Source organism: Ceratotherium simum, chromosome 16 (assembly GCF_057802395.1).
Source record: "Ceratotherium simum simum isolate JZ-2026a chromosome 16, ASM5780239v1, whole genome shotgun sequence".
Classification (NCBI taxonomy): domain Eukaryota; kingdom Metazoa; phylum Chordata; class Mammalia; order Perissodactyla; family Rhinocerotidae; genus Ceratotherium; species Ceratotherium simum.
In genome coordinates this window covers 29,030,106-29,046,334 of record NC_141915.1, presented here as the reverse complement: position 1 = coordinate 29,046,334, position 16,229 = coordinate 29,030,106, and the positions used below count along the sequence as shown (strand labels likewise).

Genomic DNA, 16,229 nt, shown 5'->3' with positions numbered 1-16,229 from the left:
TCCCCGTTTTTCTTTTACTCTGAGTCTTTGATTATTACGTAGTGTAAAATCACAGACTCAGACAGATAGAAAAATTACATAGTATAAACAACCTAGATGTTTGGAGATGGAGCTAACTCTTGTAGATTTGAAACGTGAGGAGAGAGGTAAAGATAAGCTCAGAAGTAAAGAGATAAAAAAGAGGTAAAAACTTTTTTTTACTACCTGTTTGCCATCACTTCCCACTCTGCAACCCTATCCCACCACTGACACAAATATACATGCTTGTCTGGGAGGGAAATGGGAGAAGGTCAAACTGCTTAACTTGATTTTCTTGTCTTTACCCTGATTAGAGAATCCTTAGCACATACCTGTAATACATCATAAGTAAATAAAGAACTGCTTGATAAAATCATTTCAAAACATCTTTTCTTTTGAGTTTTTAGATTTTTTTGCCGTATGCTGAAAAGCATAGTGTCTTTGAATTATTTCTTGCCATTAATTTGTAATTTAGCATTTTGTATCAGTGAAGAGCCCCCAGTAGGGGGCACTCAAGACTAATGGGTTGCATAATTACTTAGGTTTTTGTTTGTTTTTACCAGAAGTAGCTTCATCTTTTCTGATTAAAAAGGTAATATGAACAGTTACATGGAATACTATGCAATGTTTAAGAAGATTAATGTAAATATAGACTTACTAACATGGAACAAGATATATCCAGATATGTGATTAAATGAAAAAATTCAAGTTGCATGCCACTATATTTAGTGCAATCCCACTTTTGAGAAATTAAAAATTATATATGTGCCTTTATATTTTTATATATGAAGAAAAAGATCTGAAAGGACTAAAACATTCACAGTGGCTACTTCTAGAGATGGGATTTTGTGGGGTTGAGGGCATTCTTTCCCCTCTTACTTTATAAATTCTTCTTTGCTTGATTTTTAATTTCCCAGTTAGCATTTATAGAAGCATATATGACCTTTGATAATAAATACATTTTACAATTTTAAGTTATATATGCTTGCTGTAAAAAAAAGTTCTAAACAATCAAAAATGTAGAAAGTAAGCAAATATATTATCTATTACCCAGACATGATTATTGTTGAGTTTGGTGTACATATTTTTCCAAACTTATTCTATGCATACATAAACATATTTTTAAAGTGAGATCATATTATGCATGCTGTTATACAAAGCAAGTTTTTGTTTTTCACTTAATATTTTGTGAATATCTTCCTATCCATATACACTATTTTCTAAGTCTACCTTACCTTAACAGCTGCATAGTATTCCATTCTATTATTGTAGCATAGTTTTCTAACCACCTCCCTATTGATTGTCTTTAAAGCCAGCTCCAATTTTTCACCATTTAAAATACTTCAATCAACAACTTTATATATGCTGCTTTGTCCATTTGTCTAGTTATTTCTGAAAGTATTAAGCCACAGGGATATCTCTATTTTTAAACATTTTGATATACATTATCAAATTGCCCTCAGAAAGTGTATTCCAAAGCATATTCTCTACAGCAATGAATGGGAATTCTGGTTTTCCCACATCTTTACCAACTTTGAGTCTTTTAAGTCTTGGCCAAACTGATGTGGAAAGAGTCCTTTTAGAGATGCATTTATTTGATTATTAGCAGAAATGTTTTTTAACAGCTTTATTGAGATATAATTAACATACCATAAAATTCACCCTTTTAAAGTATACGATTCAGTGGTTTTTAACATATTTACAGAGTTGTGCAGCCATCACTACTATATAATTTTAGAAACATTTCCATCACCCCCCCGCTGCCAAAAATACCCATTAGCCATCACTCCGCATTGCACCCTCCCTTTAAGCCCCAACAACCGCTAGTCTGCTGTCTGTCTCTGTGGATTTGTCTTTTCTGGATATTTTATGTAAATAGTATCATACAATATGTGGTCGTTTATGTCTGGCTTCTTTCACTTAGCATAATATTTTCAAGATTCATCTTTGTTGTAGCATGTATCAGTATCCTTTTTATGACCGAATAATTTTGCATTTTGTTGCTATACCACATTTTGTTTATCTATTCATCAATTGAAGGACATTTGGGTAGTAGAAGTATTTTTAAAGCAATGAAGCTCAGGGCCAGCCCCATGGCTTAGCGGTTGAGTGTGTGCGCTCTGCTGCTGGTGGCCCAGATTCGCATCCCAGATGTGCACCGACGCACCGCTTCTCCGGCTATGCTGAGGCCGAGTCCCACGTACAGCAATTAGAAGGATGTGCAGCTATGACATACAACTATCTACTGGGGCTTTGGGGGAAAAAATAAATAAATAAAATTATTAAAAAAAAATAAAGCAATGAAGTTCAAAGTTTCAAAGTGATTGTTACTTCACTAGTTTTTTTGTTTTTTTTTTTTTTATGAGGAAGATCAGCCCTGAGCTAACATCCGATGCCAATCCTCCTCTTTTTGCTGCAGAAGACTGGCCCTGGGCTAATATCTGTGCCCATCTTCCTCTACTTTATATGGGACGCTGCCACAGCATGGCCTGACAAGCTGTGCATTGGTGCACGCCTGGGATCCAAACCCGGGCCTCCAGCAGCGGAGTGCGTGCACTTAACCACTACGCCACGGGGCCGGCCCCAACTTCACTATTTTAAAGACTCACTTTTTAGGAGCTTGGAGTAATCACACAGTAATTTTCATTGTATCATGATAAACCCAAGATTTTTTGCAGAAGTCATGTAATTATTTTATAAATATTTGCTAACAATGCAAATGCAAATTCTAATTTGGGGATGTTAAACAGCTGATAAGCCAGTATGTCTATTTACATCTTCCTCAAAATATGTAATGGATAAACTAAATACTCTCTGAACCAGTGCTCTCTGATAGAACTTTCTATTAAAGATGAAAATGCCAATCTAATACAGTAGTTGCATGGCTATTGAGCACTTGAAATATGACTAGCGCTAGTGAGGAACTGAATTTCTAGTTTTAATTAATTTAATTTTAAAAAGCTATATGTGGCTAATGGCTGTAGAATTGGATAGCGCACTCTAACCAAAAAGTGTTGTTGTAAGTAAATATCCCAGTTGCTAAAGCTTAGTAGTTGGTAGTATGTTGTAGTATGTACATAAAGGGTATTTAGCATGTTGGGGATGCCAGTTAGTCATATATTTCAGTTAATTACCAATTTAAATTCCTACTTAGCTTGTTCTAAGATGCCTGGTGTAATACATGGGGAAGCCACTGTGGCTCTTAAGGGGAGAGGAACTAGAAGAAAGTCATGCCATCCATTTGGTGCCTAACTGAGATCTAGGTGGATCACAGATTTCTCCTTTGTAGAGAAACCAAAATTTTAAAGTGTTACCACTGCAATGGGAAGAGCCAAATAGCCATTTCTTTCTCAGTTTTCTTATAGAATTGATGACTTTTTCAGAGTAGATACCTCTTCTCATTGCTTTTAATAGAAGTTCTTTACCAGTTTCAGCTTGCAATAGTATCTGTTTATTTCTGGAGGGAAGATCTGTATTGGAAAAACATTTCAAAAAAACGTTTCTGGAGAGTTTTGGATGATAAGGTGCCAAATAATGTGACTTCTACTGTATTAAGTCAGCCTTAAACACTTTTGTTTTCTCTACTTTAAAATTACTGTTGGGCCGGCCCCGTGGCTTAGCGGTTGAGTACGCGTGCTCTGCTGCTGGCGGACCGGGTTCGGATCCCAGGCACGCACCGACGCACCGCATCTCCAGCCATGCTGAGGCCGTGTCCCACATACAGCAACTAGAAGGATGTGCAGCCATGACATACAACTATCTACTGGGGCTTTGGGGGAAAAAAATAAATAAAAAAAATTAAAATTACTGTCTTTTGAAATGTGGAATCTTTTCTATAGGCCACTATTTAGTCCAAAAGAATTAGCAATATTTTTAGCCTCGAGGGCCATCTGTGAGTAAAGCAACACCTGTATCTGTTACCAGCAGACTAACACAGTCATAATTTGGGATCATTTGACCTGATTACTGGGTTTTATTTTTTCCCACTTCTACTTATACTGTACTTTCTTTATGATTTTAGGTCTCTTCACATAATTCTTTGCCACAGTCTCTTTTTTTTTCTGTAAAATCATAAGTGGTAATATTGTTATTTGTTTCTTCCCTAAAAATGTAAACATTGAGTTATTTATTAAGGATTTCATATCCTTTGAAAAGTATGTTCTAGAGAGGCAACAGCAGTAAAGAATACAGATAAAATCTTTCTAAGCTTCTGATTCCTCATGTGTTAAACTGGAATAATAATAATACCTCATTAATAGAATAGTGAAGATTAGATAAGATAATGAAGGGAAACCATTTAGCATAGTTTCTGGCATGTATTAAGTACTCAATAAATGCTTATTACCACTACTGATGTTGTTAGTGTTCTGGCTGTTTCTGTTGGCTTATACAAAACTTAAATTTTAAATGTAAGGTTTTCTAAATGCTCCTCGTTAGGAAATTTTTACACATGGTCTCTTTAGACCTTTATGTATTATCTATTCTATTTTTATTCTTCCATTTTCACAGTAAGAACTTCTTTGTTCTTGTCTGTTAAAAAAAGTTTTATGGTCAACAGAATCATGTTTGCATGCAGATAACTACTCATTTTTATGAGTAAATTTTAAAAAATTTATCAGAAAAGTTTTTATTACCTAAATATGTCTTTCTTTAAATTATATTCAGAATACTGAAATCACAGGATGATTTACTTGATAATTTTGGGGGGAGACTCATGTAGTTTTTCATGTTTTGTTTTTGTAGGTAATTTTGACCAATCAGATGACAACAAAGATTGATAGAAATCAGGCCTTGCTAGTTCCTGCATTGGGTGGGTAATTAATCAAATAAACATTTTTAGTTAAACACATTTTTATCTACCTCTGTCATTTGATGCTTGTTGAGTACTGTAAGCTCCACGAAAGCAGAGACTGTATCTGTCTTGTTCACTGATAAATGTAAGCACGGACACAGTGCCCTTAGATACTGATTTTTCCCTTCAGTTATTTAGCAAACATTTATTGAGCATCTGCTGTCTGACAACTATTGTGTCAGGTACTGAGTGTACAAATATTCATAAGATGACTCTTGCCCTCAGAAAGCTGAGTCTTAGGCAGGAGGAATGGTGAATGCGTTTAAATACAAATCACACTGCAGTGAATAGACTTATGACTCTGTTCCTAACCTCAGTCATGGTTTTGTTTGAACACAATGCTTCAAGATTTATTTCTACTAAAATCTTTAAGAATATTCTATCAAAGTTTTCGCTTTTCTTCTGGTGGTCAGAAATGTGTTAGTAGGCCTGATGATATGCAAGATTGACAAATGTATTGACTCAAACTATACAGTTTTATAATAAAAGCAAATAGGAGGATAATCTGCAGTATTTCTGTAGATAGGTAAAAATCTATTAATCTCAGGATCTAACCCATATACCAGGTTTTTTGAAACCAAGTATACTCTTGTTATGTTAAATTAAGTAAGGTAAAACTGTATTTGGTCAGAGGCATTCTGAGGGTCTTATAACCTAGTTAGTAAGGCAATATACAACTTTTATGTTCTTTTTCCCTCAGGGGAAAGTTGGGGACATGCTGCTACAATACGGCTTATCTTTCATTGGGACCAAAAGCAAAGGTCAGTATAGAAACAAATTAATAATTCTGAATATTGGGTTAATTACACTGAACACTTATCAGTTTCTTAGTCCAGTGGATGAGATCCACAGTGCCCCATGAACTAAAGCTTTTGTTGCCTTCTCCTTCATCACCTAGAGCAAACATAGAAACATGTTGTTATACTACACGTATAGCTCCATAGGAAATTCTTTGGAATAGTTAAATGATGGGGTGCACCTGAAATGAGTAGGTGGCCAAGGAATGCTACCTTCTAAAGCTGTTTGAAATCAAGTACATTTATTAGCCACACAGAAGGAGGTGGGTACTCTGTGTTCCTGAAAGGGATTGAAAGAAGAATAAAATCAAGACAAAAGGAAAACTTTTGAGGTTCGCTTTAGGACTAATTTATGTGGAAAATACGATGGTTTTTTTAGTTGTTTAATATATTTCTTGTATGAAATTGTTTCAAGGGGGCCGGCCCCGTGGCTTAGCGGTTAAGTGCGCACGCTCCGCTACTGGCGGCCCGGGTTTGGATCCTGGGCGTGCACTGACGCACTGCTTGTCAGGCCATGCTGAGGCGGCGTCCCACATACAGCAACTAGAAGGATGTGCAATTATGACGTACAACTATCTACTGGGGCTTTGGGGGAAAAAAAAACAAAAAGGAGGAGGATTGGCAATAGATGTTAGCTCAGAGCCGGTCTTCCTCAGCAAAAAGAGGAGGATTAGCACGGATATTAGCTCAGGGCTGATCTTCCTCAAAAAAAAAAAGAAATTGTTTCTATTTTTGTTTTCTTTTATATTTTCTCATCCTACTTTTGTCATCCAGTTACTTACCTGCCTTTCACAAGTATTGTTCTTTAAAATAAAACTATGGCAGCATGAAACCTTTGTATTTGTTTTTAAAGCTTCTGAGCAAGTGAACAAACCAGCTTTCATTTTCTTTAAAATAGGCAATTGAAAGCTGTGGAGTCTTTTATTCTGTACTTCTAGAAGTGTCAAGTTTATCCCAGCCTCTCTGCTTTGAGATTAATTGGTATAACCTAGAGAACTTGGTTTGGAAATGCTCTAATAAAAAGGGTAAATTGAGACAGCATGTGGGGAAAGATGGAAAAAAGGGTTGCTTAAATACATACTGGGTCTGGTCAGTGATATTGTCTATTTCTTTATCTGCATTTCTCTGTTCTTCTACAAACTGTCAAAATCATGCCTGACCAAGTTAGGTTTTACTGACTGAGCTCATAGCAGAACCAATCATACTTATATAAATCTTTTGCAACTAATTCATGCAGTTTGTATCTCTTTTAAAGATGGCATTTCCAGTGAACTCAGGTAACTCTTTTTTTTTTTTTTTCCATAACACAGTGCTTTACAGTTGACTCCCACCCTCTCCATCCCCAATTCTGTAAATAAGTCGTTGTATACTGGATTCATAAAAGGAATTCTTTTCTCAGCAACAAACCCTATTGTAAAGATTTGGCGACAGTTCTCCAGATGAGAGTCTTTTGAACATGTTGCTTATACTTTCTCAGATTTAGGTTTTCTGTAAAGTGCATCCCGCTATTTAATGATTTTAGGAATTCCCCTTAAGCTAGTATACTATAGTAGTCTTCCACTATGATTCTACTGTTAAATACTAATAGAATACATCTAAGAAATAAGAAAAATAATAGGAGCATAGCAAGATGTTTCATCTTTTTATGTACTCATTAGAAGGAGAAGTTTGCCTCTTTGTCAAATTCTAGAAGTTAGCATTGATTAGATACCCATGAGATCAGAATATCATGCTTACTTTTTAAGAGTTAACCATTTTATGATTTCAGCTTCTTATTAATCCTTCCCAAGAAATTAGAGAATGGCGTAGAACACTAACATTGAATAGATAGATTTAGGGGAAATCTGTTCTATAAAAATTTTCCTGTATCCTATGCTGTCATTTTAGTGAGTGCTTGCTTGTGCTAGGTATTTAACTGGGCACTTTATGTATAACATTTCATATAATCCCTTCAATAACTCTTTGAAGAATCTATACCTGTTATCATTAACAGTGAGAAGACCAAGGCCCAGAAAGATTAAGTAGTGAATAATTGCTACCATTTATTGAATATTTATTAACTGTTCTTTATTGTGCTAAGCACTATATACATATATATATATAATATATATTATTTCATTTCATTTTCCAAATAACTCTGTGGAATACGTAGTAGTATCTACCTTTTTTTTTTTTTTTTTTTTTCTTTTGTGAGGAAGATCAAGCCCTGAGCTAACATCTGCCAATCCTCCTCTTTTTGCTAAGGAAGACTGGCCCTGGGCTAACATCCATGCCCATCTTCCTCCACTTTATATGGGACGCCGCCACAGCATGGCCTGACAAGCAGTGCGTCGGTGCGCGCCCGGGATCTGAACCAGGGAACCCTGGGCTGCCACAGCGGAGCGCATGCACTTAACCACTTGTGCCACCAGGCCGGCCCCAGTATCCACCTTTTATAGCTGACTCTATAATAGAATCCATTCCTTTTCTCTTATAATTGATGTTTCTAGAATATAATTATAATATTGCATAGATTGCCAGCAAATCTGGAGGTATAGCTCTTATTCTCCTTTTTAGGTAAAATCCTTTTTCTCCAAACTGCTTTTTTCCCCCCAGGCTGTGGATATATGATAAGTAATATGCATACTTTATTATAATCAGAGTAGTTGATCTCATTTAATAGAATTAAAATAGTTTTGTTCTTCATTGTTTGAAACCAGATATCTTTAAGTCATTCAAGTTACATGAAATCTTGTATGCATTTTTTTGTGTGTGTGTGAGGAGGACCAACCCTGTGCTAACATCCAATGCCAATCCTCCTCTTTTTTACTGAGGAAGACTGGCCCTGGGCTAACATCCGTGCCTATCTTCCTCTACTTTATACGGGACGCCGCCACAGCATGGCTTGCCAAGCAGTGCGTCGGTGCGCGCCCAGGATCCGAACCGGCAAACCCCGGGCCGTCGAAGCGGAGCGCATGCACTTAACCGCTTGCGCCACTGGGCCGGCCCCTTGTATGCATTTTAAAATTTAGTTTATCTTGAAAGGATAGAAATAGAAATTCACACTGGGGGAAAATAGTTATAAAAATGAATACTTCCAGGGCCAGCCCCGTGGCTTAGCGGTTAAGTGCGCGTGCTCCGCTGCTGGTGGCCTGGGTTTGGATCCCAGGCACGCACCGATGCACCGCTTCTCCGGCCATGCTGAGGCCGCGTCCCACATACAGCAACTAAAGGGATGTGCAGCTATGACATGCAACTATCTACTGGGGCTTTGGGGGGAAAAATAAATAAATAAAATCTTTAAAAAAAAAATGAATACTTCCAGTTTGAGCAGAAAACTAAAAACTTTGACTAGCCAAACTTATATTGAAAATTTAACTTGTGTCCTATCTCATGCCTTACTCCCCTTGCTTCACCAGAAATACCTGATTTTTACCCTTTGACTAATAATGGAGTAACATTCCAACAGTTATTAAAAGAATTAACTTTTGTCTGTCTTGTAAATTGTGTGAGTTTTCCTCCACTTTGCATATTCATGATAATATGAGGCTAAGACTGTTCAGAATTATACCACTCTTTGCCAAGAAGATCTGGTGGTAGAGTGGAGTAATATATCAACACCCCCACACAGTGTTTCATATGTGTGCTCAGCTTTAGAGCACAAATTGTGCTTCTGTCTTGTTTCTTCCTGACCCAAACTATGTAGTTCAGCCATATGTTAAGCTTCATCTCTGCTGGGGCTGTGAGCCAAGTGATTCTTTGGTTTAGTTTGTTGTTTAAAAAGATCTCTTGAGATGCAGACATGAAATATAAAATTTTATTTTTACTGTTAAATTTGAGGAAGATTTTGAATACTTAATGCCCATTTGACTTTAGGATTCTTAATGAACATGTAAATACTTCTTAAAAGCTTATTTACTTTTTAATAATTTTTTCAGAAAAGTCAGATGCACTGGGTACTTTTTTGGACATGTGGTGATATGGGGTGATTTAGATACAAATTTTTGAGAAGGTTAGCTAATTTTTGTTTTATTGAATCAAAAAGAGGGAGTGGTTTTTTTTTTTGAGAGGAAGATTGGCCCTGAGCTGACATCTGTAGCCGACCTGCCTCTTTTTGCTTGAGGAAGATGTCCCCGAGCTAACATCTGTGCCAGTCTTCCTCTATTTTGTATGTGGGATGCTGCCACAGCATGGCTTGATGAGTGGTGTATAGGTCCGCACTTGGGATCTGAACCCGCGAGCCCTGGGCCGCTGAAGCGGAGCATGCGAACTTAACCACTGTGCCACTGGGCTGGCCCCAAGGGAGTGATTTTTTTAATAAAGCGGGTTAAAATAAAATACACTGTGCCTCTATTTTTTGTTAAAGCATTGTAAAAATCTATAATCTCACTCCCTAACACAACTATTGTTATGTTACATATTCCTTAGTAGTTTTTTTATTTATGCAAATAGTTGCAATTATAGAATATATGACATTTTAGGTTCTGCTGTTTTTAACCTGAAAGTATAAACCTAAAACATGAAGTTAATGGACCATGGTCTCTGATTGGTTCTCTTTTGATTTGTGCCTGAGTAGAGGGGCAATTTCAAAATTAAGAGAGTAACAGATCATAAACCAAGATGTCCTTTTTGAATTGTCTTTGAAAACAAATCAACATTATATTAAATGTAAATAAATGACCCTTTTAACTCTGGGAGTCTATGATTTTTCTCTAAGTCAGAATCTGTATTTCGTGCAGTTATATCATAGTTTTTTTAAATTGGGGTAAAGTATACATAACATTGAACTTACCATTTTAACCAAAGTGTACAGTTCAGTGGCATGAAATGCATTCACCTTATTGTACAATCATCACCACCATCCATCTCCAGAACTTTTTGATCTTCCCAAACTGAAACTCCATACCCATTAGACACTAACTCCCCATTCTCCCCTCCCACCAGCCTCTGGCAACCACCATTCTACCTTCTATGAATTTAACTACTCTAGGTACCTCATCTAAGTGGAATCATACAATATTTGTCCTATTGTGACTGGCTTTGTTTCACTTAGCATAATGTCTTCAAGGTTCATTGTAGCATGTGTCAGAATTTCTTTTTAAGACTGAATAATATTCCATTGTATGTATATTTTGTTTATCCATTTATCTGTCAGATACTTGGGTTGCTTCTACCTTTTGGCTATTGTGAATAAATTATATCAGTTTTAAAGTGACTTTAAAAGGCACTTTAAAAGTTTTTGCTTATACTTGTTGCTGTTATGGTATTTGAACATAGTTAATAAGAGCTTAGAATTTTATTTCTCAACTACTTTCAGCTTTCAGTTTTATATTATTTACTTTGTAGAGTACATAATAAAATCCTACCTAGAGCCAGCCCTAGTGGCCTAGTGGTTCAAGTTCAACACTCTTACTGCTTCAGCGGCCCAGGTTCATTTCCCGATCACAGAACCACACCACCCTTCTGTCAATTGCCATGCTGTGGCAGTGGCTCACATAGAAGAACTAGAAGGACTTACAACTAGGATATACAACCATGCACTGGGGATTTAGGGGGCAAAAAAAGAGGGCGAAAGATTGGCAACAGATGTTAGCTCAGGGCGAATCTTTCCCTGCAAAAAAAAATCCTACCTAAACAGATCTTGTTCTGTCATGACAGTGATTTTTCTGGACATAATTATTTTGAAATAATGTGTCTTCCTAGCTTATTTGTATTAGTCTAATATGAGCGTGTGTTCCTCATTTATATTCCAAGAAATTGTCTTAATACTTCTATTGTAACACAAAAAATACACAATTACTGCAGAAAATTTGAAAGCTATAAACAAAAAGCAACCTTTACCTTGTAATGACAGCTTAACTTTTTTTTTTTTAATTTTAATTTTTATTTATTTTTTTGTGTGTGAAGAAGATCAGCCCTGAGCTAACATCTGATGCCAATTCTCCTCTTTTTTCTGAGGAAGACTGGCTCTGAGCTAACATCCGTGCCCATCTTTCTCTACTTTATATGGGACGCCGCCACAGCATGGCTTGACAAGCAGTGCATCCGTGCGTGCCCGGGATCCAAACCGGCAAACCCCGTGCCGCTGCAGCAGAGCACACGCACTTAACGGCTTGTGCCACCGGGCCGGCCGGCCTCCAACCTAACGTTTTTATTGTAGTCTTCTAGTAATTTTTCTATATATGTGTATATACCTACTTTTTTTTTTTTTTTTTAAAGATTTTTATTTATTTATTTTTTCCCCCCAAAGCCCCAGTAGATAGTTGTATGTCATAGTTGCACATCCTTCTAGTTGCCGTATGTGGGACTCGGCCTCAGCATGGCCAGAGAAGCGGTGCCTCAGTGTGCGCCCGGGATCCGAACCCGGGCCGCCAGCAGCAGAGCGCATGCACTTAACCGCTAAGCCACGGGGCTGACCCAAGTATATACATACTTATAAGTGTGGGATCATACAGCATAACTTTTACTTAATATATTATTATTTCCCTATCTCACTAAATATTTTCTTCCACTTTATTTTCTTAAGCATAAATAGTATCTCGTCAAGTATAAAATAATTTATTTGAATCAGTCATTGGACTTTTCCGGTTGCTTTAAAATTTCGTATGTATAAAGAACTCTATTTTTGTTATTACATGAATACATATAGCTGTTGTTTGAAGGGAATAGTTTTTTTTTTTTTTTTAATAATTTTATTTTATTTATTTATTTTTTCCCCCAAAGCCCCAGTAGATAGTTGTATGTCATAGTTGCACATCCTTCTAGTTGCTGTATGTGGGATGCGGCCTCAGCATGGCTGGAGAAGCGGTGCGTCGGTGGGCGCCTGAGATCCAAACCGGGGCCGCCAGCAGCGGAACGCACGCACTTAACCACTAAGCCACGGGGCCAGCCCGAAGGGAATAGTTTTTATATTTCTTTGCTTTCTGTGTCCTAAGAGAAAAAAATAATAGTTTATAGTTTTTTACTATAATTCTATGAAATCAGTTATCTGAACTAATTAATTAAAATCATGTGTTTGTGTATATTTATTCTTTTTCTCTAAGCAGGTTGGCAACGTTGTACAAATCACCAAGCCAGAAGGAATCTACAGTACTATTTCAAATCACAGTCAGTATTATTTGATTAGAGTGGATTTTGGTGTTGGTGGGCAGTAATTATCTGAAGAGAGCATTTACAAATTGCTTCTGTTAACTTCTGTAGGCAGCAAGCATATTTGAGGACAGCTTTTAAAGCTTAGAACATTATTCCCAAAATAGTAGTATATATACAGAATACTCTAGTCACAATTGGACTGAAATTTATTCTTAAGAACAGAGGAAATACTTATTTGTAGTGTAGTGTGTTCCATGCCATATGTAATGTCAGGATATTAAAGATTTTAAAAGTGAAAGTTGTTAAAGATTTTCAGAAAAGAAAAAAATACCAACATTACTCCTTTTGGTCTATAGATACTATAGGTCTATTGTAGCCACCAAATATATCCCACTTTAAAATTAATTTTTTCTATAATTTTACATCATTAGAATACACATTTCTGGCTGAAATATGCATTTTTATCAATAGTGTTGAGACAAATATATTCTTGGCATGCATCTCATTTTTTAAGGACAAAAACAGAAATAGAAAGAGATTCTAATTTTTATTTATTTTTTTTTTTCCCCCAAAGCCCCAGTAGATAGTTGTATGTCATAGTTGCACATCCTTCTAGTTGCTGTCTGTGGGACACGGCCTCAGCATGGCCGGAGAGGCAGCGCGCATGTGCACGCCCGGGATCCGAACCCGGGCCGCCAGCAGCGGAGCACGTGCACTTAACCGCTAAGCCACAGGGCCGGCCCAGAAAGAGATTCAAAAACTGAATTATCTGCTTAGTCTTTGCACTGCCCAGGTGTATTTAAAGTATCCTAATTGGAAAACTTTAGATATTTAATTGTGAAAATAAATTTGTAAAGAGCCCCTAGGTAATTAGTACATGTTACTTCCTTTCACCTCTTCCAATAGAGCCACCATCAAGGTTGTTAGGATTGTCTTTTAGAGAACGTTTTTATAATACAATGTTATTTCTGTGTATGTGTATGTATAAATAAATATATATAAAATTCTCGAGATAGAAAATACTCCAGTACAGCCCTGGCTTGGATACCTATCCATGAGGTTTATCCTCTTCACTCCCAGTGGTTGATAACTGCAATCCCAAGAATCAAGTAGCTCTCTTATTAATTACTTAAAAATATTGGAAAACCAGTCATTATTTTAGATGTTCTTAAAGCCTTCATGTATATTTTTTCATCTTGCAGCCTCAGGGATTTAGAGATGCTGTCGTTGCTACTGCACGTTCATTGCAAACAGAAGGTTCATTGAATTCCCGGAAACGGTCACGAGAATCAGAGGAAGAACAAGAATCCAAAGACTAGTCTCAAAGTATACATATGTATTGATGCTGTGAAATACAATGTATACAAGTAGCAGACTCATTACTTTAAAATATAAACATACACTATGGCATGAATGAATCAGGAATATATGAAATGAATGGGAAAAATACTTAGTGAATATGATTCTCTGAAAGAATTTTTCTAAAGCAGTGTTCTACAATTATATTTTGCCCTGTTTTCATTTTTAGTAACATTCAGTAGAGGTGATGTAGGTATTGTATTTTGCTGATCTCACGTGGCCAATCTGAATTTACCCATTCAGACTCTTTTTCCCTCCTTTCTTTGCCAATTGCCTAGAAATTCCTAGGAAGAAAATATATTTTTTGCATTCCTATTGTATTCTCCTCTTTAAATGTAGCTTTGATAATTCTTTAAAATGACCCGTTTTTATTATCATAAAGGAAATCTAGCACCATGAGTCAGCATATCATTATGTTCAGTTTTATGGGTAGTATACAAATTTTGGTTGACCAGTCTGATTTTAGTGATCCCACTCTTAAAATCTAAGCCATTTGTTTATTTTTTTATGTTATTTTATGTTAAAGGAGGGACTTTCGAGCTGTCATCCCATCGAGAAATTGTCTGGAACATTTATCTTCCAGAATAGTCAAGTTGATAAGCTCACAATTATTTATTTCTACACTTTTGAAATACGATGTGATCTAGAATTATAGGTGTATTGACATTTTCCTTTGAATAATCTCAATATTGCTTGAATAAATTAAAATTTTGGATTCTTGAGTGGTTTCAAAATCATCTAAAAACATTTTGGCACCTGGTTCTTCTTAGCACTTCTCAATTCATTCACACAATTTACTTTGGTTCCCAGTGGAAGAAAATTATTTAAGTAATTTACTATTATATACTGTGACAATCATATTTTCCAGATTTTAATGACAGTATTTCCTGTCTCAGACTGAACACTAAATTTATAAAATTTTAAACATATAATTATTCTGTAATTGACTATATATAGAATAACCATAGTTTGCCAGGATTTTTTTGAGAGTGAAAGTGGGCACTGTTAACAGTTATACCAGGACAGTGGACATAAACCAGGACTGTCCCAGGCAAATCAGGTATATGGTCATCCTAATTATATAAGAATAATTTCAAATGACTAGTTTAGGATGACTGATTGTAACTGTTTTACTTTTGAGGGTTTTAAGGCATATATTTTTATTATAATTAATGCAGTCATTATAAAAAATGACCCATAATTTTCTATATGTTCAAATCATTAAGAGAGTGAGGGAGTTATAAGTGATAAATATCAGTGTTAGCAGGCATAAGATACTGTAGGATCTCATTTTATTAAGCATTATAACACTGTAAAGAACTGTCCCTGAATATAGACAAAGTTCTTTTTGTTTGCAACTTTTTTTAAATAAAATTTACATACCACAGCCTTTCAGAGTTGTTGCTATTGCTGAAAAAAGTTTATTTTTCTAGTTATAATATACACTTAAATCTTAGTCTGCTTGGACTGCAATAACAAAATACTATAGACTTAAACAACAGAATTTTCTCACAGTATTAGAGGCTAGAAGTCCGAGATCATGGTCTGGTTCTGGTGAGGATTCTCTTCCTTGCTTACGGACAGCTGCCTTCTCGCTGTGGGCTTACAAGGCCTTTCCTCGGTGGATGCTCATGGAGAGAGAGATCTTTCTCTCTTCATCTTATAAAGCCACCAATCCTATCAGGTTAGGACTCTACCCTCGTGACCTCATTTAACATTACCTCCTAAAAGCCCTATCTCCAAATACAGTCAGTCGTATTGGAGGTTAGGGCTTCAACACACAAATTTTTGGGGGGACACATTTCAGTCCACAGCATTCTGCCCCTGACCCCTCAAAATTCCTGTCCTTCTCACATGCAAAATACATTCATTCCATCCCAGCAACCCCAAAAGTCTTAACTCATTCCAGCATCAATTCTAAAGTCCAAAGTCTTATTTAAATATCCTCTAAATCATATCTGGGTGAGATTCAAGGTACAGTTCTTCCTGAGGCATAATTCTTCTCCAACTGTGAACCTGTAAAACCAGACAAGTGTTTCCAAAATACAGTGGTGGGACAATGGTAGGATAGACATTCCCATTCTAAAAGGGAGAAATCAAACGGAAGAAAGGAGTGATGGGTCCCAAGCAAG

At 36.3% G+C, this 16,229-nt stretch overlaps 1 protein-coding gene across 6 annotated transcripts in view; it reads left to right on the top strand.

Moving 5' to 3' along the window:
- RAD51C (RAD51 paralog C) overlaps positions 1 to 14,812 on the top strand; it is a 43,693-nt gene extending 28,881 nt beyond the window's left edge. For 2 of the 6 annotated variants that reach the window (XM_087440914.1, XM_004434784.3), the window contains 4 exons: positions 4,762 to 4,828; positions 5,571 to 5,631; positions 12,693 to 12,753; positions 13,941 to 14,812. In XM_087440914.1, the coding sequence (XP_087297040.1) occupies positions 4,762 to 4,828; positions 5,571 to 5,631; positions 12,693 to 12,753; positions 13,941 to 14,057 (306 nt within the window). In that variant the 3' untranslated portion in view covers positions 14,058 to 14,812. Of the gene's footprint in view, positions 1 to 2,388; positions 3,838 to 4,761; positions 4,829 to 5,570; positions 5,632 to 12,689; positions 12,754 to 13,940 lie in introns of those variants that run through there. The other 4 variants (XM_087440913.1, XM_087440911.1, XM_087440912.1 and 1 more) reach the window with 3 other exon arrangements.
- The last annotated feature ends 1,417 nt before the right edge of the window (positions 14,813 to 16,229 follow it).